The following is a 26468-nucleotide window of genomic DNA, read 5'->3' as shown; positions in this document are numbered from 1 at the left end:
ATTCAGGTATTCACTTTCTTTGTAGTTCAGGTTGAGGAATGCCCAGAGCACCCCCACTATGGGGGATTCTGTAGTCATTAACATGAGGTGGAGTTCCCAAAACTGTGGGATTGTGAACATGCAGTTTAATGAAGACTCATGTGTATAAGGAACAGCTGGCTACATCATATTTGAAAAGTCAAGCATATTTGGATTGAAGTAGTTTATTAATGTAACATATTAAAATGCTATGTATACATAGACTTTTTAAAGTATGTTGTAAGCTAGTGAAAAAACAATGAATTGAGGATTTTTTTAACATGCTGATATTTCCTCCCATAATAGTGACATTAATAATGTTGTCTCCACCTAAACCCAAAATAACTAATAATCAGGAAGGATTGTCAAACCTTTAACAGACTAAAAAGTAGCTTTTCAGAAGCTTTACCATCTATGATAGAAAGTCCTAAGAAGGTTGCAATGGTTAGGCTGTGAATCTGGTAGTATTTGACATTACTATTAGATCATTATTATAGATCACTTACTATTTAAAATTTTAAATATCTATATAATTCACTATAGTTTCCATTTTCAGTAAGACAATATCATACTCATTTCAAGCCATTTTATATTGGTCATGAATCATTATATTTTGAACCCCCAAACTGGTATATTTTCATTATGTCTGATTCAAAATACTACTATAGACATGTTATGGGTATCTATTTCCAGGACAGACAAACAATGATCCAAAAGGATTATGCATTGAAGCACTCAGTACAATTGCTAAGAGTTGAAATCAACTTAGATGTCCAACAAGAGATGAGCATATCATGAAGATCTGGTACCTACATACAATAGAATATTACCTGGCTGTAAGGAATGAGATGCAGTCATGCAATGTGCTGAACCATGGATTGAACAGGAAGATCTGTTAAATGAAGTAAGCCATAGAAAAAGGATAAATATAGAATGATATCACTTACATGTGGTATTTAGAATAACTGCATAAAAAAATACAATGGTTAAATGAGGTTTGTTGAGAACACTCTAGGCCCCAAAATATAGTGAGGGAAATAAAAGAAAATGAATGAAGGAGTAGAAACAAGAATATGAAAGATGGGGAACAGGGGTCAAGGGGCATCAGGTGCATTGGTGATGTTAAGAACGTACAGAACTAAATTCCAACCCAGAGTAAACAACAATAAAAACATGAGATCCAGTCTTTAAGAAACAAATTACAAAATGGGTCTGTTATGCTGGCAGGCTGGGGGGGGCAAACATGGTAGCTTGGGTTGGAATCTGGAAACATTGGTACAGGGAAGTTGACACTAGTGGTGAGATTGTTCCTGAAACATTGTATGTCTGAAAACCCAAGTATGAATAACTTTGTAAAGAAAGCACAATGGTTTAATAAAAAAAAAATTTAAATCACTGAGTCCATGACTTATAACTTGTATAAATTTTTTTTTCCTTTGGGCAGGGAAGGCACACCCAGTTTTGTTCAGTGCTTATTTCTGGCTCTGTATTCATGGATCATAAGTCAGTGCTGGGTACTGCATGAGGTACTGGGAATTGAACACAGACTGGTTGCATGCAAGGCAAGTGTCCTTCCCACTGTAGTAAGTAGGCATCCCTAGGCAAATTTTCTTAACTAAATAATCTGCTTCATAAAAATATTCTGATAAGACTCTGTAGTGTGTTCCTAGAATCACCTTCATTTTCTTTCTTCCAATACTTCCAGAATAACTCAAGGACTCAAGAATATTCAAGCTATCTACTATACCAAGGATTAGTGAAGTTATTTTACAAATTGACTTCCAAATAGTAATCTTCCTTGAAGGTTGTGATGTTTCCTAATTATTAGCACAAATCAAAGTCCTATAGAATTTTCTGCAATGAAAGAAATAGTCTATATCTGTGACATCCTGTAGAGTAGCAGCCTTGTGCAGTTATTGAATATTTCAAATGCAGTCAGTGGAACTGAAGCAATGCATGATTAGTTTAATTCATTTTAATTAGTTTAAATTTGAATAGCCAGATCTTGATCTTTAGCACTCACCTCTCTTTTTCATATTGCATTGCTAATTAACTTTTTACTCCCTTTTGAAAATTGATTAGGCATTTTAAAGAGGTGAAAAATGAAAGATCAATGATGGACTCAAAATAATTTTCTAAGGACATCTAATTTCTGAATTATATAACACCACAGGGATGTTCTGTGAACTTCATTTCTTGTATGAGTACATTCAGTTCTTTGATGATCCTGCTAGCTTTATGCTTTTAGTTCTAGCTATATTCTGTTAACATCAAACTTAGATCTAAAGCGTCAATCTCTAAAGTTCTCTTTCTAAGTGTCAATCCAATATTTCTCTCTGGGTGTTTAATAGACATAATTTCCCTGTTGAAATATTTTCATGAAATAATTCTCATTTCAGTCACAGACATTTCCATTCTCATATTCTCTGGTTCAAAATTTAGAAATCATACTGTTATTTTATTTATTTATTTATTTATTTTTTGCTATTTCATAGCCTGCATCCACCAAGAACTCTCACTGGTTCTGCATTGCTAATATACTCTGATCTTTATTACACCCTTACACTTGGGTCCAAGTATGCCAATATTTAAATTTCATTCACTATGGCATTTCTAATGTTTGTAATAGTTTGTGGCACATATTAGGTACATTTGTTGATTAAACACAAATGGCTTATTTTCATGTGACAGATCAAGTACTTCTGAAATTCTTTCTGAAATTTCAGTACCAATTTTAGTACCAATCAGAGGCAACCAGTCAAACACAGTAAAAATTTGCAAAGGACTAAGAGAATTTGGTTCGGGCAATATATAGAATCTAATTTTTTTAAAGAAACAAAGACATAGGTTTATGTTTGATTTAGTCTTGCTTGTAATCACGGTGTTTAAATAAAGATAATTATTAAAAAATAGTTTTGGGTAGAAACGATACTGAAAAGACTGAATTTCAAGATAACTGAGGATAAGAAAAAAAGCTTAGGGACTAGATATATTGAATTCATCATATAAATTATAAATTCAATGTTTCTTTCATGGAAAAGTACACAGTCTAATCACAGAGCTAGGATTCACCTGTGTTTCTCCTCTTCAGTGTGATCCAGATGTCATTAGTAAGACAAAGAATTAATTCTGCCACACCAAGTTCTTTTCTTTTCAGTATCATTTCTACCCAAAACTTTCTCAGGATACAGGAAAAAATAATCTATTTTTTCTTTTTCTTCCATTATGGTGAACTTTTGACTTTTAGATTAATGTAAATACCATCACTTTAGTTAAAGTTATATAATTGAAATGTGAGAAATAACAGGTCCTTTTGGAGGAAGTGGGTTACTTTACACAGTAAAGGGAAAAGCATAATCACTTAAGATATTTGTTCTTAGAAAAGGTTCTTGAGGCACCTTTCCCTCTCTCATCCAATGCATCTGAGTAGGAGGGGTATGCCAGAGAATCTGTATGTTAGCAGTAACCCTCAGGAATCTTGGGCACTGAAATAGGAGAATCAATACTTTAGGCTCCTTTCTTTTTTATGATTGGGGGTCCATCCAAGTGGTACTCAGTGGTACTCTTGGCATTGTGCTCAGGAAACACTCTTGACTGTTCTGGGGGGGACCCTATGTGACACTGAGAAATATGCGGCACTTGTGTAAGGCAAGTTGTGACCTACTCAGGGGAATATCTCTCTCTCTCTCTCTCTCTCTCTCTCTCTCTCTCTCTCTCTCTCTCTCTCTCTCTCCCTCAAGGTTACTTTCTCTTTTTGTTTTGTTTTGCTTTTTTATTTTGTTTTGTTTTGTTTTTTTGGGTCACATCCGGCAGTGCTCAGGGGTTACTCCTGGTTCTACACTCAGAAATCACTCCTGGCAGGCTCAGGGGACCATATGGGATGCTGGGATTCAAATCACAGCCCTTTTGCATGCAAGGCAAATGCCTTACCTCCATGCTATCTCTCCAGCCCCTCAAGGTTACTTTTTTATCAAGTCTTTGATTTACTTTAAAGTCATAACCAAACATCATTCATATCAATTTATTAAACATCTCTCTTAATTTTGCTAATGCCTAGATTCATTTAAATGATAAAATGGGGACCTGAGCTATGACAATAGCCGTAAGGTGTCTGCCTTGCACGCACTAGCCTAGAACAAACTGTGGTTCAATCCGGCGTCCCATATGGTTCCCCAAGCCAGGAGTGATTTCTGAGTGCATAGCCAGGAGTGGTCCCTGAGCATCACCGGGTGTAGCCAAAAAAAAATCAAAATAAAGATTTTTCAGGGCGGGACTCCAGAACATAAAAACCGGCTAAGCTTTGCAGAAGCCAGGTCTCCTATTTGTGACATCAGGCTGGGAAAATCCACGAAACTACGCTTGCCCAGTGGGGCCCAACTGTGAAAAACTGTGAGTGATGCCTCTGTATATCTCTCTACCGTCCTCTTGCGTGAGCCTCTTGGGAGTGAGCCGAAAAGAGACTCCAGAAAACTTGCTCTCCCAGAGGCCATTTTTAGGGCGGGACTCCAGAACATAAAATCTGGCTAAGCTTTGCAGAAGCCGGGTCCCCTGTTTGTGACATCAGGCTGGGAAAATCCACGAACTACGCCTGCCCAGTGGGGCCCGACTGTGAAAAACTGTGAGTGCTGCCTCTCTATACCTGTCTACTGTCCTCTTGCGTGAACCTCTTGGGAGTAGGCCGAAAAGAGGCTCCAGCAGAGCACGGCCGCGTGCTCTTTCTAAGAAAAGAACACCATTGCAACAAGAAGAAAAAATCACACTAAGAACTGTGCTGGATCACAGAAGCAAGCATTTCTCTCTGGACTGTTTTCTCTGTTGCATGCTCGGGCCTAAGATTTGGTCCACTGTGAGGCTTCATCCATGGAGGACTCCCCTCCTTAGAGGCAAGTCAGCCCATAAAGAAAGGGAGGAGCAAGAGGAGTGTGCTGCCTACATCATATAGCCAATGAATACCACCACAACACGTAGAAAAACCCACAAAACAAGTGTGACAATTGGGAAACAACACAGGCCAGCATCAGACATAGAGAATGAAGATGACAATTCTGAGGACCAGATAATGACCAACTAACTAGTCAACCTCTCAGATAAGCAATATGGAAGATGCTCAAAGAACGCAAAGAAACCATGGATCGAGTTGAACAGGACACTAATAAGAACCAAGAAAATATGAAGACAGAAATCAAAAAACTCCAAACTGAAATAACATGTCAACTAACAGGCCTGAAATACTCAGTAAACGAAGTGAATGACAAAATGGATAAGCTCTGGACAGGGTGTCAGAAGCTGAGAATAGACTTGGTGCTGTGGAAGATGAGATACATAACAATTCCATACAGTAGGAGAGATTGGGAAAAAAACTTAAAGCAAATGAACAGACAATGGAAAAATTAGTCAAAGAATGGGAACAGATGAAAATAGAGGTCTATGATAAGCTCAACAGAAAAAACTTAAGAATCATTGGAGTCCCAGAGACCCAGGAAGAAAATTTCCAGGAAGAATCAACGGTCAAGAATATCATTAAAGAGAAACTGCCAGAGCTAAAGAATATATGTGATCAAATCCTGCATGCTCAAAGAGTACCAACCAAAAGAGACCCCAGAAAAACCACCCCAAGACACATCCTAGTCACAATGACAAATCCCACAGATAGAGACAGAATTCTGAAAACAGCAAGATCAAAATGGAAAATTACGTTCAAGCAAGCATCCTTGAGATTTACAGCAGACCTGTCATAAGAAACACTCAATGCCAGAAAGCAGTGGTGGGATATTGTGAAAAGACTGAATGAAATGAATGCTTTACCTAGAATACTGTACCCAGCAAAACTCACCTTCCAGTTTGACGGAAGAATACATGGTTTCACAGAAAAAAAAACAGCTCAGAAACTTTACAGACTCAAAACTAGTATTAAGAGAAAAACTGAAAGACCTAATTTAAGACAAGACTAACCAAAAGACACACCAAACTTTGATATAAAGATGCCATTAAATCCCAGGACAATTCTTTCTCTCAACGTCAATGGACTAAATGCACCAGTCAAGAGACACAGAGTGGCTAAATGGATCAAAAAACTCAATCCAACCTTCTGCTGCCTACAAGAAACGCACCTGAATAGTCAGAACAAACATAGACGCAAAATAAAAGGCTGGAGAAAAATTATCCAAGTAAACAACACCCATAGAAAAGCTGGAGTGGCCATACTAATATCAGATAATGCAAACTTAATTCTCAGGAAGGTTGTAAGGGACAAAGATGGACATTTTATATTAATCAATGTGTATGTAGAGCAGGAAGAAATAACTCTCCTAAACATATATGCACCGAATGAGGGGCCAGCAAAATATTTACTACAACTGTTGACAAATCTGAAAAATAATATCAATAACAACACAATAATTGTGGGGGACCTCAACACTGCTTTGTCAACACTGGATAGGTCAACCAGACTGAAACCCAACAAGAATATACTAGACCTGAGGAGAGAAATAGAAGAAAGAGGCCTAGTGGATATATATAGGACACTCCATCCCCAGAAACATGGATACACATTCTTCTCCAATGTACATGGGACATTTTTCAGGATAGACTACATGCTGGCATATAAAACATACCTCCATAATATCAAGAGGATAGAAATTTTGCAGACTACCTTCACTGACCACAAGGCTCTGTAATTATTTGTGAATTTCGAAGGGACTCAGAAGAAAAACTTTAACACATGGAAGTTAAACAGCCTCATAGTCAATAACCAGTGGGTCCGAGATAAAATCAAGGAGGAAATCAAAAGGTTCCTGGAAACAAATGACAATAAAGACACAAACTATCAGAACTTATGAGACACAACAAAAGCAGTACTGAGAGGAAAATTTATAGCTTTGCAAGCACACATCAGGAAGGAAGAAGGAGCTTACCTGAGTAGCTTAATGACATAGCTAATAGAACTAGAAAGTGCTCAACAAAAGGACCCAAAAATAGGGAGAAAGAAGGAAATAACAAAGCTGAGAGCAGAAATCAACAAAGTGGAAACCCAAAAAACAATCCAAGAGATCAACGAAAGTAGAAGTTGGTTCTTTGAAAAAATAAACAATATTGATAGCCCACTGGCAAACCTAACAAAGAAAGAGAGAGAGAGAGAAACTTGATAACTCGTATTAGGAATGAAAAAGGAGAGATCACTACTGATATGGCAGAGATTCAAAGGGTAATCAGAAACTACTTTGAGAAACTCTATGCCACTTAAAATGAGAACCTGGAAGAAATGGATAAATTCTTGGACTCTTATAATCTTCCACGGTTGAAGGAAGAGGATGTAGCATATCTAAACACCCCCATCACCATTGATAAAATAAAAATGGTAATCAAATGTCTGCCGAAAAACAAAAACCCAGACCTAGATGGATTCACTAATGAATTCTTTCAAACTTTTCAAGAGGAACTACTACCAATCCTGGCAAGACTCTTTCATGAAATTGAACAAACAGAAACACTTCCAAATAGCTTTTATGAAGCCAATATCACCTTGATACCTAAATCAGACAGAGATGCTATGAAAAAAGAAAATTACAGACCAATATCGCTGATGACTGCAGATGCAAAGATCCTCAACAAAATCCTGGCAAATAGGATTCAATGCATCATCAAGAAGATCATCCACTACGATCAAGTAGGTTTCATCCCAGGAACGCAAGGATGGTTTATCATCCGTAAGTCTATCAACATAATACACAACATCAACAACAAGAAAAATAAAAACCACATGATCATATCAATAGATGCAGAGAAAGCATTTGATAATGTCCAACACCCATTCTTGATCAAAACTCTCAGCAAGATGGGAATGGAAGGAACCTTTCTCAATGTAGTGAAGGCCATCTACCACAAGCCAGTGGCAAATATTATCCTCAATGGAGAAAAACTAAAAGCCTTCCCTCAAAATTCTGGCACAAGACAAGGCTGTCCTCTCTCACCACTCCTATTCAACATAGCACTGGAAGTACTTGCTATAGCGATTAGGCAAGAAAAAGATATCAAGGGATTCCAGATAGGAAAGGAAGAAATCAAGCTCTCACTGTTTGCAGATGGCATGATACTCTACATAGAAAACCCTAAAGACTCTACTGAAAAGCTTCTAGAAACAATAGACTCATATAGCAAGGTGGCAGGCTACAAAATTAACACACAAAAATCAATGACCTTTCTATACACCAATAGTAATAAGGAAGAAATGGACATTAAGAAAACAACCCTATTCACAGTACTGCCACACAAACTCAAATATATTGGAATCAACTTGACTAAAAATGTGAAGGACCTATACAAATAAATTTATAAAACTCTGCTCCAAGAAATAAGAGAGGACACGCGGAAATGGAAACACATACCCTGCTGATGGATTGGCAGGATTAACATAATCAAAATGGCAATACTTCCCAAGGCATTATACAGATTTAATGTGATCCCTCTAAAGATACCCATGACATTCTTCAAAGAAGTGGATCAGGCACTTTTGAAATTCGTTTGGAACAATAAACACCCTAGAATAGCTAAAGCAATCATTGGAAAAAAGAATATGGGAGAAATTACTTTCCCCAATTTTAAACTTTACTACAAAGCAATAGTTATCAAAACAGCATGGTATTGGAATAAGGACAGGCCCTCACATCAGTGAAATAGGCTTGAATACTCAGAAAATGTTCCGTAGACATATAATCACCTAATTTTTGATAAAGGAGCAGGAAATCCTAAATGGAGCAAAGAAAGCCTCTTCAACAAGTGGTGTTGGCACAACTGGATAGCCACTTGCAAAAAATTGAACTTAGACCCCCAGCTAACATCATGTATGAAAGTAAAATCCAAATGGACTAAAGACCTCGATATCAGACCCAATACCATAAGATATATAGAACAACACATAGGCAAAAGACTCCAGGACATTGAGACTACAGGCATATTCAAGGAGGAAACTGCACTCTCCAAGCAAGTGAAAGCAGAGATTAACAGATGGGAATATATTAAGCTGGGAAGCTTCTGCACCTCAACGGAAATAGTGTCCAGGATACAAGAGCAACCCACTGAGTGGGAGCAACTATTCTCCAAATACCCATCAGATAAGGGGCTAATCTCCAAAATATACAAGGCACTGACAGAACTTTACAAGAAAAAAACATCTAATCCCATCAAAAAATAGGGAGAAGAAATGAACAGACACTTTGACAAAGAAGAAATACAAATGGCCAAAAGACACATGAAAAAGTGCTCCACATCACTAATCATCAGAGAGATGCAAATCAAAACAACGATGAGATACCACCTTACACCACAGAAAATGGCACACATCACAAAGAACGAGAATAAACAGTGTTGGCGGGGATGTGGAGAGAAAGGAACTCTTATCCACTGCTGGTGGGAATGCCGTCTAGTTCAACCTTTATGGAAAGCGATATGGAGATTCCTCCAAAAACTGGAAATCGAGCTCCCATAGATCCAGCTATACCACTCCTAGGAATATACCCTAGGAACACAAAAATACAATACAAAAACCCCTTCCTTACACCTATATTCATCGCAGCACTATTTACCATAGCAAGACTCTGGAAACAACCAAGATGCCCTTCAACAGATGAATGGCTAAAGAAACTGTGGTACATATACACAATGGAATATTATGCAGCTGTCAGGAGAGATGAAGTCATGAAATTTTTGTATACATGGATGTACACGGAATCTATTATGCTGAGTGAAATAATCAGAGAGAGAGAGAGAGAGAGAGAGAGAGAGAAACACAGAATGGTCTCACTCATCTATGGGTTTTAAGAAAAATGAAAGACATTCTTGCAATAATGATTTTCAGACACAAAAGAGAAAAGAGCTGGAAGTTACAGCTCACTTTAGGAAGCTCACCACAGAGAGTCATGAGTTTAGTTAGAGAAATAACTACATTTTGAATTGTCCTAATAATGAGAATGTATGAGTGAAATGGAAAGCCTGTTTAGAGTACAGGCGGGGGTCGGGTGGGGAGGAGGGATATTTGGGACATTGGTGATGGGAATGTTGCACTGGTGATGGGTGGTGCTCTTTACATGACTGAAACCCAAACACAATCATGTATGTAATCAAGGTGTTTAAATAAAAAAAAAAGATATCAGCAAGGGGACTTCTTCTGAGAATTATGTTATGGGTGATTGTACTTCCACTGTAACTTTACCTTGTTCTCTTTCTTTGCATCTTTGTTCTCATAATTAAAAAAAAAGAGAGAATGTGAAAAAAAACAAGTAACAATGAGTCATTAACATAAGTTTAATTCAATAGCAAAGAATAGTAGAAAAATTATCATATCAAAAAAACCAAACTTGTAAAGCACAGGTATTCTTTTTTTTTTAATGCATAATTTTTTTTATTTAAACACCTTGATTACATACATGATTGTGTTTGGGTTTCAGTCATAAAAGGAACACCACCCATCACCAGTGCAACATTCCCATCACCCAAGTCCCAAATCTCCCTCCTCCCCACCCAACCCCCGCCTGTACCCTAAACAGGCTCTACATTTCCCTCATACATTCTCAATATTAGGACAGTTCAAAATGTAGTTATTTCTCTAACTAAACTCATCACTCTTTGTGGTGAGCTTCCTGGGGTGAGCTGGAACTTCCAGCTCTTTTCCTTTTGTATCTGAAAATTATTATTACAAGGGTGTCTTTCATTTTTCTTAAAACCCATAGATGAGTGAGACCATTCTGCGTTTTTCTCTCTCTCTCTGACTTATTTCACTCAGCATAATAGATTCCATGTACATCCATGTATAGGAAAATTTCATGACTTCATCTCTCCTGACAGCTGCATAATATTCCATTGTGTATATGTACCACAGTTTCTTTAGCCATTCGTCTGTTGAAGGGCATCTTGGTTGTTTCCAGAGTCTTGCTATGGTAAATAGAGCTGCAATGAATATAGGTGTAAGGAAGGGGTTTTTGTATTGTATTTTTGTGTTCCTAGGGTATATTCCTAGGAGTGGTATAGCTGGATCGTATGGGAGCTCGATTTCCAGTTTTTGGAGGAATCTCCATATCGCTTTCCAAAGCAACAGCTATCAAAACAGCATGGTATTGGAATAAGGATAGGTCCTCAGATCAGTGGAATAGGCTTGAATACTCAGAAAATGTTCCCCAGAGATACAACCATCTAATTTTTGATAAAGGAGCAGGAAATCCTAAATGGAGCAGGGAAAGCCTCTTCAACAAGTGGTGTTGGCACAATTGGATAGCCACTTGCAAAAAATTAAACTTAGACCCCCAGCTAACATCATGTACAAAGGTAAAATCCAAATGGATTAAAGACCTCGATATCAGCCCCAAAACCATAAGATATATAGAACAGCACATAGGCAAAACACTACAGGACATTACAGGCATCTTCAAGGAGGAAACTGCACTCTCCAAGCAAGTGAAAGCAGAGATTAACAGATGGGAATATATTAAGCTGAGAAGCTTCTGCACCTCAAAGGAAATAGTGCCCAGGATACAAGAGCCACCCACTGAGTGGGAGAAACTATTCACCCAATACCCATCAGATAAGGGGCTAATCTCCAAAATATACAAGGCACTGACAGAACTTTACAAGAAAAAAACATCTAACCCCATCAAAAAATGGGGAGAAGAAATGAACAGACACTTTGACAAAGAAGAAATACGCATGGCCAAAAGACACATGAAAAAATGTTCCACATCACTAATCATCAGGGAGATGCAAATCAAAACAACGATGAGATACCACCTCACACCCCAGAGAATGGCACACATCACAAAGAATGAGAATAAACAGTGTTGGCGGGGATGTGGAGAGAAAGGAACTCTTATCCACTGCTGGTGGAAAGCACAGGTATTCTAATATTCAAGTAACAGAACTCTAGCCTAGGTATTAGTAATTATTTTTTATATTTATTTCCTTGCTTTGTGTGACTTCCTTTGTATTGAGGGTACTGCATATTGTATTTCTCTAACAAAAAGATAAACCTCTATAGATCAAAACTTATAGGCTTCTATTATATTTTACTTAATTTTAAGATATTATTCAAAGATCAATGTCATAATTTTAAAGATAGCTTGTCAGAATTTTGTAGAAATATTTTACTGATGATTAAAAACTGTTCCAATATATTGTTGGCACTCATTTCATTGTAACTTCTTCTCATATGTAAGAAAATAACCATAACCATGGTAGATTAGATAAATCTGTGATTTCAAAATTTAATGCTAATATTATATATGCAAAATAAAGTGATAATTTAATTTAAAAAACCAAAAAAAATATAATTTATTTAAAATTCTTCTATTTCTACATATTTAACAGTATTTCCTTTGACCTGAAAAGAAATGATAACATAAGGTAAAGTGAAAATTGTGATTAACTTAATAAAACTATTGAAAAACTGTAAGAATAAGAAAATTTTGTAAGAATAACCACCTACTTTTCTGGCTTTGGAGGTTGGGCTCTCACAGTGAAACTGAGAGATTTTCGAGATTTCCTGATGTGGTACTACAGGCAATATTTGCTTGGCTCCTATATTGACTCTGGCTATTTGTCAGTCACTTTAACTTTCTGTATTGTCAATGTAATATGTTAACAATTTTTTTTGCTTTGGTTTTTTGGTTTTTTGGCCACACCCGGCAGTGCTCAGGGGTTATTCCTGGCTGTCTGCTCAGAAATAGCTCCTGGCAGGCACAGGGTTCATATGGGACACCGGGATTCGAACCAACCACCTTTGGTCCTGGATTGGCTGCTTGCAAGGCAAACGCCGCTGTGCTATCTCTACGGGCCCATATTAACAATTTTATGTCAGACTACATGTCCCATGCACGGGTTTTCTTGTGTTGTTTTTATTGCACATATTTTTCCCTTGCTGAAATTTCTAGACCTTAGTCTGTTAGGATTAGCTGGGTGCATGTGGGCATCACAGAACTTTGAATTCATAGACTCATACTTGCCAGGAAAACACTTGAAGCCATGGGACCATTTTCCTTGCTCCTCCATGATTTTATTTTACTTAAAATTTGGAGTAATAACGTTTTATTTACAGAAAATATAAGGAGTGGGGCCTAAGCAATAGTATAACAGATAGTGCACTTGCCTTATAGTGACTGAATTGGGTTCAATCCCTGGCATACTATACGGTCACTAAGCCTCTATAGGGGTGATCCCTGAGGGCAGGGGTAAGCTGAGTACCCACAGATATGCCCCCCCCCACCCCCAGCAAAGTAGGTGATACAGAAACATGTAAAGAGTGTTAGAGAAGAAGGGACATTACATGTGTGACAGTGAGTTGCTTGTCTTTACAAAGGTGGTGGTTTTTTTAATATTTTATTATTACTTGAAGCTCTGTTACTGTTCATGATAGGATTTCATGCATACTACATTATACCACATCCTTCACACATGTTTCCTCTTCCCTCTACCATTGTTTCAAGGACCCTCTCAATCACCTACCGCCTCCCTGTCAATCCTTTGTAAGGACAGTTCTTTAAACCAATGTTCTGGTTCTCTTGTCTTTGACCATCATTATTCCCATGCTATATTTCTATGTCTGTCTTCTACATATTAGAGATTATTCTGTATTTTTTCTTCTCTTTTTCACTAACTTCATACTTCATGGTACCTTATAGGTCCATCTTTGTGGTGTCATTTTATTTTTTCTTTGTAGTCAAGTATGATTTATGTGTGTATCATAGTATTTATATAGTCATCTATTCTTGTATACTTAGTTTATTTGCAGATTTTAACTATTGTGAACAAACTGCAATAAGCATTGGAGTGCAAATATTTTTAAAAAGTGTTTTTAGGGTTCTAGGTAGAGGCCAAGAATTCAAATTGCTGATTGTAAGGAAGTTCAATTCTAAGGTGGTTGTTGTTTATTTATTAAACACTTAGGGGTTATTCCTGGCTATGTGCTCAGAAATCGCTCCTGGCTTAAGGGACCATATGGGACGCTGGGGGATAGAACCACGGTCTGTTCTGGGTTAGCACATGCAAGGCAAGCCTTACTGCTTGCACCACCACTCCGGCTCCGTTGTTGTTTATTTTTTTTAGAATGACCATATAAAGAAGACCTACTTCTAATCCTTTTCAAACTCTTCCAGAAAGCTGAAGAAGGAATCTCCTGATACCAAAATAATGTAGAAACATCACTAGAAAAGGAAACTATAGCCCTATATCCCTAATGAACATAGGTGCAAAGATCCTCAACAAAATACTAGCAAAGCAAATTCAACAATATATTTAAAAGATCATGCACCATGACTAAGTAGGATTTAATCTCTGGAATGCAAGGATAATTTAATAGAAAGGCAGTTTAATAATATTTTTCTCTAACTCTCCTACCTGGGTCTTTATTTTGAGAGTGAGACCAAAAATAGAGGAGTCTTGTACTCTTGATATTCTTTTCCATAATCTTAACATGGTATTGTGATCTCCTTGGAGCTGCTTTTCTGAATGAATCTATCTTTCTTAAAGTGGTATCTCAGTATTTTTAGCATCTGGGTGATGCCTTAAAACCTCCAGATTACTTGAGAGCTGGTAATTTGTCAATGCCTTTAAATTCCATCTTAGTATTATATCTTCTTAGACTTTTCATGCCATGAGTTCCTCCCTGTTTATGTACCTACAACATTAATCTCCTAGAGTTTTACCCCATTAAATATTTAGCGCTTGCCTAGGTAAATATGTCTTCTCTAGCTACTTCCTGCTGGCAAAAGGATATAAATCTACCTATATAAAAATTTTAATCTCAAGGTGACTTAAAATAAATGAATTTATTGTTCTCAGGATAACATTTTCAAATATAGGAAGATAGATGGACATAGGTATTTTTGGTCATTTTGCATTTAAAATAATTATCATCCACATTGACTACCACAGAACATGAAAGAAACTAAACATTGATGGTAAAAGTGACTATTTATTGAGATATTAATAAACATTATGAGAAAAATTAAGATCCCCAGCCAAATGATAAAATTTATGTTGTATTTAAAAGGTAATTTCACATCTAATACAGTCACTGATTTTTATTTTGAAAGGGTTAAATATAAATTTTTAAGAACATAAAATTGAGAAATAATACTGATTTCCAAGAATACATTTAAAATATTGAATCATTTTGTAAGGGTATTTTCTACTTAAATGTACTTTTGAAATTTTGTTTTCTGTTTTTATTGTGTTGGGATACAACTGGTGATGTTCAGAGGACTGTGCTGTGCCAGCGATCAAACCTGGACCTCTTGCATGTGCTCTAGCCAGTCAAACTCTCTCCCACCCCAGTTTTAAATACAAAGTTAGTGATAGGGTGTCTTTTTCAACTGCATTAGATATTTCCTTGACTCTTATGATCGTTTTAAATACTAGGATGTCTACACAGAGGCTCTTTGGGATGGTTAAGTAGATAGAGCCACTGACCCCTTCATATGCCTTATCTTGTACTGTTCGATAAATAATTTATTTTATAAATTCTGCCTTTGATTTATATCAAACAATACAACCTCCATCCTCTTTATTTGTGTTTTATATCTGTGATTGACTTGGAAACAGTAAAGAAACAATCTGTGTAAGTTTGGTTCGTCTTATTCCAAAATCCATTCAACAGCCCTATCAGGTACTATGAAAGATTGTCTGTTTCCAAGAGGAATCTCTACAATAGCATCTGACATATTTGTCATGCAATAAGAGTGAAATAAGAGTTCTAAGTTCAATGTCTAAAGAAAAATGAGCATAGAATCCATGAATTAAATTATGTATTACCTATTTCTGTGATAAAAACCTGAAATGTCAGTAATTATTGTCATTGTTGATATCATTAGAGATGTAAGCTATTCAAGTTAATAGACAATATTCTCTTTCAGCTTGAATGCATAGGTATAGGTGCATATAATTATTCCTGAAACAGCAAAAAAAAAAACCCACTTAACATTAATATGCCCTTTGGGCCTGTCTAATAAAATTTAATTTGCTGTGTCTTTTGAGAGGATTATGAAGTTTTTATTAAAAGAAAAAATATCATTTAACTCTACTTAGTTATCAGTAACAACATAAGATCTCTGGTGGTAATGAAAATTTAAAGACTCTATTTAGTAGAGCTAACATCAGTGTTAGTGTGTTTAAAAAAATTAGGTCTAGGGGTTAAGGTTTTCAAAATCAAAATCTATAAATTATAAATGCAAAGCTTCTTTTAGTAAATACTTCTCAGGATTAAGGCATAGCCTTGTCTCAGAGCTAGGACTCATCTGAGTGTCTCTTCTTCAACTTGATCCAAATGCCATTGGTTGGCCGAAGAATCAGATCTCCTGCCACACCAAGCTCTTCTCTCTTCTGGGTGGATTCTATCCAGAACTGTCTCAGGATACAGGAAAGGATGGTCTTTTCTTCCATCATGGCAAACCTTTGGCCTTCAAATTAATGCAAATACCTCACTTCAGTTAAAGATTTAACACAAATATAAGAAATAATGGGCAATATTGGAGGAAGTGAGCTGTATAATCAGTCAGCCCTGGTAAATAAGAATTACTTATTGTGTTTATGAAAAAAATGAAGATTCTTGATTATGCTTTCCCAATCAATGCATCTAAGTAGTTAGGGTGAGCCAGGGAACCTGAATGTTAGAAATACCCCCATAAGTATCCAAAGCATTTTAGTGGTAACTACATTACTTTAGGTTGCTTTGAGGGGCCCTTTAATTTACTGTTGAATCATCAAATACCAGACAGATTCATCCATTAACTCAGGGGTGGTGAACAGGATTTTTACCCTCACTCAAAATGGCAAAATGCAATATGTGTTTAATATATTATTGTTAAAATTACATGGTTTTGTCTGTTTTGGCAGGTCACTGCGTGGCGTGGCTCTCTGACTCTCACAGTTTAAAATTTTGGCTCTTTGTGTCGAACTTGTTCGCCACCCCTACATTAATTTAATAATTCCCTAATATATGTAAATGATAAAATGCTAGAAACACTGAAGTTAATGTCTTTATAATGCATGGTGATGCTGTTAAGTTGTTCAGCTGTCATACCATTTGCATCTTTATTTTGCATTCTTTTTTTGGCCTCAAATCCCAAACTATAAAAAATAAATAAAAATAAAACAATATTTTATTTGCAACAAACAATAATTTCTTTTTCCTTTTCTTCCTTTCTTTTCTTTTCTTTTTTTAATTTTTGGCCTTTGAGTCATACCTTCTCTGCTCAGGACTTAATATTGGCTCTGTGCTCAGGGTTCTCACCCTTCATGAGAAAAACTACTACCTTGGAGTCTGTAAGGGAGGGAGGCACAAATATATGCATGAAGGTATGGGAGTGTAGGAAAAGTCAGATATAAGCAAGGCCAGTCTAGTGTTTAAACCATGTTCAGGCCAAATGTACAGTGAGAAGAAAACTTCTCTGGAATTCTATTACATCTGCAAGAGTTGTCCCTTGGTTATAACTCAGGGGGAACAAAACCAGGTCAGCATTAAATGACCACAAAGAAAACTTTAGCTTATTATACCATTATTAAAATAACTAACATATCAGAGGTCTCTTCTTTCTTATCAAAATCACATGCACAGGTGCCACATCTGTTTTTTTTTTTTTTTTTTTTTTTGGTTTTTGGGCCACACCCGGCGTTGCTCAGGGGTTACTCCTGGCTGTCTGCTCAGAAATAGCTCCTGGAAGGCACGGGGGACCATATGGGACACCGGGATTCGAACCAACCACCTTTGGTCCTGGATCGGCTGTTTGCAAGGCAAACACTGCTGTGCTATCTCTCCGGGCCCTGCCACATCTGTTTTAATTACCATAGTAACTCATGAAAATGGCCAAATACAACCAAGAACTCAATTCCAGGTCTTGACCACCCATTTGGGAGGAGAGTTAAAGAGGGAATAAGAAAAATGTGAATCCTGAAAGCCTAAGGGAGATGAAACAACAGTTTTGTATTCCTTGCAACTTCGCTAGTGTCTTTGCTACTTTCTCTTTTTCTTAAATAAAAACTTATTTTTCCCAGCTGAGTACTAGCTTCCTTTATTTGTCTCCTTTAATTTTTAAAATAAATGCTTACTCTAGTATTTTCTCTTCACCATGAAACCTTTCTGGGGGGAGGGGGCGTAGGAATCAGGGACATTGTGGCTATGTGTACAAGTTCTCCAACCCTCGCATACTTTATCAATACTGAATGGCCAAACCAATTTGATGAGTACCAACCTATACAGTTTCTTGGTCCAGCAGAGAAGGGCACATATGCATATGGATGGCGTCCTTGAGAGTTCTCAGGAAAGAACCTTTCTGGCTTGAACACCTCAGGGTCTGGGAAATATTGTGGATCTCTATGCAGTCCATAGGTAAAGATGATTGCTTCAGCGTTTTTCACAATTTTGTAGCCCGCTGTCAAGAAATAAAGAAAATGCCATGAAAATGAGACAGAAAATATTAAAAACATCTGCTAGGCCAGGGAGTTAGCTCACAGGGGCTGGTTACATGCTTAAGACCACAAGTCCAACCCCTGATAATACATGTTCCTCCAAGCACCTCTAGGGATGATCCTATGGACCCCAGATCTACCTTGTCGGAGCAGTACTGCATAGCCAGACCAAATGGGTCTTCTGGAAAAATATCACAGAGAGTAGACCCCAGGCTTCTGAAGCAATGCTTGGGAATCCTCTCTCCCCTAAACACACATAGATTTCTTACCATTTTGATTTGAGGAATACTTACCAACTTCACAATCTTCATTAAGTTGACGAGCAAATAAAGGAACCGAAGGAAATAGACGAAGAGTCTCCTTAATAACACATTCCAGATATTTAAGTTTTTTCAGGTCCTCTGTTGTAACAGGGCGATCAGACTTCCCTGATTAAAGTAAATAGATAAGATGACAGTGAAAAAGATTGGGGTTTGGAAGAGGAGACTTCAAAGCAGATGCAACTAATTAAAAAGACCAAATGTGAAATATCTTCACCAAAAAGAATTTTCAATATTTTACATAATTGAATTAAAATGAGACAATTTTTCAAGTTAAAGAATTCAGACATAAAAGTTGTGGGATTTTTTGTTTTCCTTTTTGGGATACACCTGGCAGCACTCAGGGGTTACTCATGATTCTGAGCTCAGAAATCACATCTGGCAAGCTCAGAAATTATATGGGATGCCTGGGATCGAACCTGGTATTTGCATGTATTTACCAGCTGTGCTATTGTTCTGACCCCCAGTATGTGTGTATATACGTATGTGTATGTGTATTAATACTTTCATTTATAGAAAGTATGCTGAATAGGAAAATCTGTGGACTAGTTAAAGTAGATATTTGAGGCTAAGAAAGAGAGAATGATTGGTAGTTACTTAGTAATGGTGCAAGATATCCTTTTAGTTTTGAGATTTCTTGTATTTAGAGAGTGTAACTATTGTTACACTAATGTAAAGTAGTACATTTATAGACTATTTCTGAATGGATAATTTTGAGTTCTCAAGATCTTTCAGACATATATCTTCTCTTTGCCATCTTTTAGGTTTTTGTTCTCAGTATGGCCCCATAAATTCCTTTATTTTACATCAGAATATCAAAGCTAAGATTCCTCTGTGTATAACAAACTTCGGGACTGACTGAAAGGAGGAAAAAATATAACAAGAGACATTTGAACATATAAATGAAGAATCAAATGAAGTACAAAAGAAAGGCAAAATAAGTCAAGGTGGAGATTTTGAAAGTAGGCAAAATAAATATCAAACTCCACCACTTATCAGAGGATGTTGAAATGATCACATCACCCACAAATTTGGGTGTAACTTTTTTCAGTCATCTATGAGTGTGCATAAGCTGGGAAAGATAAAGTTGGTTCTGGTTGGTCTCCATACAGTTTAAATGATACATTTAAATCAGTTAAATTTTGATAGAAACCGGGGGCTGGAGAGATAGCATGGAGGTTGGGCATTTGCCTTGCATGCAGAAGGATAGTGGTTTGAATTTCAGCATCCCATATTGTTTCCCGAGCCTGCCAAGAGTGATTTCTGAGCATAGAACCAGGAGTAACCCCTGAGCACTGCTGGGTGTGACCAAAAAATTTTTTTAATGGAAACCATCCATTAACAATAGAAGTTCTCTTTAGAGGAACTCTGGTTTTTTTTTTCTTTCTTTCTTTTACCAGGGCTAAAAGCGGGGATTTAGGATTTTTTGATGGCTTTCTCTTTAGAGATACATTCAAAGCATAAAGAGGGAGGTTTTAGAGCAAGGAAAGAGATACAAAAGAAGGAAAAAAGACAGACAAAGCAATCTTACCTGGCCAATCACCTAAACTGGAAAGCCAACACTTCCAGCTTAGGGAGGTAGCAAACTAGCCCCCAGTTCTGTAGTGTACACTGATTAGAGCTGCCTTCTCTGAATGTGGTTTTGAAATGGGTACCTCAGCCATCAGAGAAAAGTCAGTTCTGGGAGATTATTACTACAGAAGCACGTTTAATTAAAGTCCTAAACAATACATTAGAGTTGAGAGAGAAATGCCAAACCTAATGAAGAAGGGCATATAAACTAGAAGCCATCATTCCAGAGGGTTGATGTGGATGCAGGAAGTTTCCTGAAAGAGGGGCAGATAGACACAGGATTCCCATTCCCACCTTGGCAGCCAAGCTATTATGAAACCTCTCCATGCCAGAGACACTAAAAAGCAGGGCTTGAGAGACTTGGGCTTTTGGGACACCGCAACTGTAGGAAAATGAAGGAAAGGGCTAAACTCAAATATTTTAGTTGATGATATAAATATATTTAATAGATTTAAGTGGATGATATAAAACTCTGTAACCTAAATGGTTAAACCATGTCAAGAACATAGGCAGACAGATCTCTCTTCCTCCTCAATGCAGGTGGTGCCTGAGGTGTGTTTTCTGTAAAATCCATCAAACTGTCTACAAAAGAAACTTACAGAGATTGGCATTTGGATTCTGTCATTAAAGCCACAAGAACTTCATATACTCAATGAGAAATCTAAAACCTAGTAGTGACTCAAAATTTTAGTGACTCACTTTCAGGTTTCACCAAAGCCACAGCCATTAATCACCAGATATTTGGATAGGGTCAGGCCCAGGGGTGGGGGAAGAGAAAGAGAGAGAGATACAGAGACAGAGAGAGAATGTAATTAAGCAGAAAGCAGGAAAACAGGAACATACAAAGATGGAACCAAAAATATTTCATGTAAATATTAAAATTTTAAAAACATACTATCTTCAGTGAGATAAGTGATCTAAATGACATGACCACAAGCCAAGGAATACTGGCAGAAAATGGAAGTGGCAAGAAATTAATTCTCCCATTAGGTTCCCAGAATGATGACAGCCATGCCAACAGGTTTGGTTAAATGCTGCTACTGAACTTGAACTGAGGTAGTTGGAATTGAAGAAAAAAATATTTTTATGTAAATAGAAATACAATTAAGTTAATATGATTTCTTAAAACTGTAAGAGGAAAGTAACACATTCATCCTCCTACTCTTTCCTTTTACTATGCAGATAAACATGAGGTCTGGAACAATAATAAAGATAGCAGTCAAGATGGTAAAGATGCCAGGAAAATAAAAAAAAAAAACCCTCTAGGTACCATTCCAACCTTCTTGTGCATAGACTTCAGGTTGTGTAATAGAATGTTCTGTCCAGGTTCACACTGAGGACTTCATGGGAAACTTCTCCTGCAACTATCTGCCTATTTCTGAATCCTGAAGGTATCCTCAGAGGCCTAGGGAGCGCACCCCCAAAAAACTGCATTTTGAAGCTGCCCAGTGAGTAAATTCTGGCTGTAGGGGTTGCCGTACAATAACCTGAGCTCTCTGGCCTGTGGAGGCTCAGCCCTGCTGTGCCTTTGTTCACTCTGAGGACTTCAAGGGAAACTTCTCCTGTGCCTGTCTGCCTGTGTTTTTGAATCCCTGAAGGTCTCCTCAGAGGCCTAGGGAGCGCACCCCCAAAAAAAACTGTATTTTGAAGCTGCCAGTGAGTAAATTCTGGCTTTTGGGTCGCCGTCCAATAAGCTGAGCTCTCTGGCCTGTGGAGGCTCTGCCCTGCTCTGCTTTGATCACTCTGAGGTGAGGACTTAAAGGGAAACGTCTCCTGCACCTGTCTGCCTGTGTTTCTGAATCCCTGAAGGTCTCCTCAGAGGCCTAGGGAGCGCACCCCCAAAAAACTGTCAACTAGAAGCAGCAGAAGAGTGCTTCACTTCGTGGCTGCACACTCTTTCTAACCAATGAACCCCACCACAACATGCAGGAAAAACCACACTACAAGCATGACAATGGGGAAACCTCGCAGGCAAACACCATGCACAGAGAATGAAGACGAAAGCTCGGATGACCTAATAAATTCCAACTCCTGATTAACCTCTCAGATAAGGAACTAAAAATAGCAATATTGAAGATGTTTGAATAACTCAAAGAAAGCATAGATCGATCTGAACAGAACACAAAGACAGAAATCAGAAAACTCCAAACTGAAATAACAGATCTAAAAAACATGGTAGCTCAACTGAAAACCTCAAAGGATGGCCTCGCCAGCAGGGTATCAGCAGCTGAGGAGAGAATCAGAGTACTGGAAGATGTGATGCAGAAAAACTCAACACAACAGAAGAAATTGGAAAAGAACCTTAAGACAAATGAACAGGCAATGGAAAAAGTACTCAAGGAATGTGAACAGATGAAAATAGAAGTCTTTGATAAACTCAACAGAAACAACATAAGAATCATTGGAGACCCAGAGACCCAGATAGGAGATCTCCAGGAAGAATCAACTGTCAAAACATCATCAAAGAGATACTCCCAGAGTTAAAGACTACATGCAATCAAATCCTGCATGCCTGAAGAGTATCAGCTAAAACAGACCCAAAGAAAAAACCCCCAAGATACATCCTCATTACAATGACAAATCCCACAGATAGAGATAGAATACTGAAAGCAGCAAGATCAAAAAGGGAAATTACATACAAAGGAGCATCCCTAAGACTTACAGCAGACATGTCACAAGAAACTCTCAAGGCCAGAAGACAGTGGTGGGATATTGTGACAAGACAGAATGAAATGATTGCCTCATCAAGAATACTGCACCCAGCCCGACTCACATTCAGGTTTGAAGGAAGAATACATAGCTTCAAGGATAAACAACAGCTCAGAAACTTCACAGATGATAAACCAGCCTTAAAGGAAAAACTGACAGGTCTACTCTAAGACAAGAGAAACCAACAAACACAGCAAACTTATCTACAAAGATGACAAAAATCCTATGACAATCATCGCCCTCAATGTCAATGGAATAAATTCACCAATTAAAAGACACAAAGTGGCAAAATGGGTCAAAAAGATGAATCCAAACTTCTGCTGCCTACAAGAAACACATCTGAATAGTCAGAACAAACACAGACTCAAAATCAAAGGCTGGAGGAAAATCATCCAAGCAAACAACACCCTCAAAAAAGCTGGGGTGGCCATATTAATATCTGATGACACCAACTTTATACTCAGAAAAGTGGTAAGGGACAAAGATGGACACTATGTACTAATCAAGGGATATGTGCAACAGGAAGAAATCAGACTATTAAACATATATGCACCCAATGAGAGACCAGCAAGTTATCTAATACAATTACTGACAAATCTGAGGAAAGACATCAATAATAAGACAATAATTGTGGAAGACCTCAACACGGCCCTATCAACACATGATAGGTCAACCAGACTGAAACCCAACAAAAACATACTAGTCCTGAAAACAGTAATGAAAGAAAGAGGACTAGTAGATATATATAGGACACTCCATCCCAAAAAACCTGGATATACATTCTCCTCCAATGTACATGGGTCATTCTCCAGGATAGACTATATGCTGACACATAAAACATACCTTCATAAAATCAAGAGGATAGAAATCTTGCAGGCTACCTTTGCTGACCACAAGGCTCTGAAATTAGATGTGAACTACAAAGGCACACAGAAGAAAAACTTTAACAATTGGAAATTAAACACCTGCTACTGAACAACCAATGGGTCCGAGATGAAATACAAAAAGGAAATCAAAACTTTCCTGGAAACAAATGATAATGAAGACACAAACTGCCAGAATCTATGGGACACAGCAAAAGCAGTCCTGAGATGAAAATTTATAGCTCTACAAGCACACATCAGTAAGGAAGAAGGAGCATACCTGAATAACTTAATGACGCAGCAAAAAAATTAGAAAATGACCAACAAAAGGAACCAAAAATAGGGAGGCAGAAGGAAATAACAAAGCTGAAAGCAGAACTCAAAAAACAATCTGAAAGATCAACGAAAGCAGAAGTTGGTTCTTTGAAAAAATAAACAAGATTGATAGACCATCGGCAAAACTCACACACAGAGAGAGAGAGAGAGAGAGAGAGAGAGAGAGAAATCTGATAACCCGTATTAGAAATGAAAAGGGGGAGATCACGACAGATATTGCAGAGATCCAAAGGGTAATCAAAGACTACTTTGAGAAACTTTATGCTACTAAACATGAGAACCTAGAAGAAATGGAAAAATTCTTGGACACTTATAACCTTCCACATTTAAATAAGGAGGATGTAGCATATCTAAACACACCCATCACTACTGAGGAAATTGAAACTGTAATCAAACATCTGCCCCAAAAGAAAAGCCCAGGCCGAGATGGATTTCCTAATAAATTTTTTCAAATCTTTCAAGAGGAGCTACTACCAATCCTACCTAGCCAAGCTCTTCCATGAAATTGAAAAAAAGGGAACACTCCCAAACAGCTTTTATGAAGCCAACATCACCTTGATACCAAAACCAGACAGAGATGCTGCCAAAAAAGAAAATTACAGACCAATATCCCTGTTGAATGCTGATGCAAAGATCTTCAACAAAATCCTGGCAAATAGGATCCAATGCATCATCAAGAAGATCATACACTACGACCAAGTAGGTTTCATCCCAGGAATGCAAGGATGGTTTAACATCTGTAAATCTATCAACATCATACACAACATCAACAAAAAGAAAAAGAAAAATCACATGATTATATCAATAGATGCAGAGAAAACATTTGATAAGGTCCAACACCCATTCTTGATCAAAACTCTCAGCAAGATGGGAATGGAAGGAACCTTTCTCAATCTAGTTGAAGCCATCTACCACAAACCAATAGCAAATATTATCCTCAATGGAGAAAAATGAAAAGCCTTTCCTCTAAATTCTGGTACAATACAAGGCTGTCTGCTCTCACCACTCCTCTTCAACATAGTACTGAAAGTTCTTGCTATAGCGATCGGGCAAGAAAGAGATATCAAGGGAATTCAGATAGGAAAGGAAGAAGTCAAACTTTCATTGTTTGCAGATGACATGATACTCTACTTAGAAAACCCTAAAGACTCTACCAAAAAGCTTCTAGAAACAATAGACTCATATAGCAAGGTGGCAGGCTACAAAGTTAACACACAGAAATCAATGGCCTTTTTATACACCAATAATGATAGGGAAGAGAAGGAAGTCAAGAAGGCAATCCCATTCACAATAGTGCCGCACAAACTCAAGTATATTGGAGTCAATTTGACCAAAGACGTGAAGGCCCTATACAAAGAAAACTATAAAGCCCTGCTCCAAGAAATAAGAGAGGACACACAGAAATGGAAACAGATACCCTGCTCATGGATTGGCAGGATTAACATAATTAAAATGTCAATACTCCCCAAAACATTATACAGATTTAATCTGATCCCCTTAAAAATACCCATGACATTTTTCAAAGAAGTGGATCAAACACTTATGAAGTTCATCTGGAACAATAAACACCCTTGAATAGCTAAAGCACTCCTAGGGAAAATAAAAATGGGAGGCATTACTTTTCCCAACTTTAAACTGTACTACAAAGCAATAGTTATCAAAACAGCATGGTATTGGAATAAAGACAGACCCTCAGATCAGTGGAATAAGCTTGAGTTCTCAGAGAACATTCCCCAGAAATACAATTACCTAATTTTTGACAAAGGAGCAAGAAATCCTAAGTGGAGCAGGGAAAACCTCTTCAACAAGTGGTGCTGGCAGAACTGGTTAGCCACTTGCAAAAAAGCAAACATAGACCCCCCAGTTAACATCATGTAAGAAGGTAAAATCCAAATGGATTAAAGACCTTGATATGAGACCTGATACCATAAGGTATATAGAACAACACGTCGGTAAAACACTCCATGGCATTGAAACTAAAGGCATCTTCAAGGAGGAAACTGCACTTTCCAAACAAGTGGAAGCAGAGATCTACAGATGGGTATACATTAAACTGAGAAGCTTCTGCACCTCAAAAGAAATAGTGCTCAGGATACAAGAGTCACCCACCGAGTGGGAGAAACTATTCACCCAACACCCATCAGATAAGGGCTAATCTCCAAAATATACAGGGCACTGACAGAACTTAACAAGAAAAAAACATCTA

General features: G+C 37.5%; 1 protein-coding gene across 1 annotated transcript in view; it reads right to left on the bottom strand.

Moving 5' to 3' along the window:
- Positions 1 to 14895: 14895 nt before the first annotated feature.
- The window catches only part of LOC126006827 (cytochrome P450 4V2-like), a 28867-nt gene continuing 17294 nt past the window's right edge, over positions 14896 to 26468 (bottom strand). Inside the window, exons 9-11 of the mRNA XM_049772355.1 lie at positions 18756 to 18890; positions 18246 to 18425; positions 14896 to 16454 (exon numbers count right to left, since the gene is read on the bottom strand). Of these exons, the coding sequence (XP_049628312.1) occupies positions 16282 to 16454; positions 18246 to 18425; positions 18756 to 18890 (488 nt within the window). The 3' untranslated portion in view covers positions 14896 to 16281. The remainder of the gene's footprint in view (positions 16455 to 18245; positions 18426 to 18755; positions 18891 to 26468) is intronic.

The sequence above is a fragment of the Suncus etruscus genome, chromosome 4 (assembly GCF_024139225.1).
Source record: "Suncus etruscus isolate mSunEtr1 chromosome 4, mSunEtr1.pri.cur, whole genome shotgun sequence".
NCBI lineage: Eukaryota > Metazoa > Chordata > Mammalia > Eulipotyphla > Soricidae > Suncus > Suncus etruscus.
The sequence above is the reverse complement of the archived record's forward strand: the minus strand, read 5'-3'. Positions and strand labels throughout refer to the sequence as shown.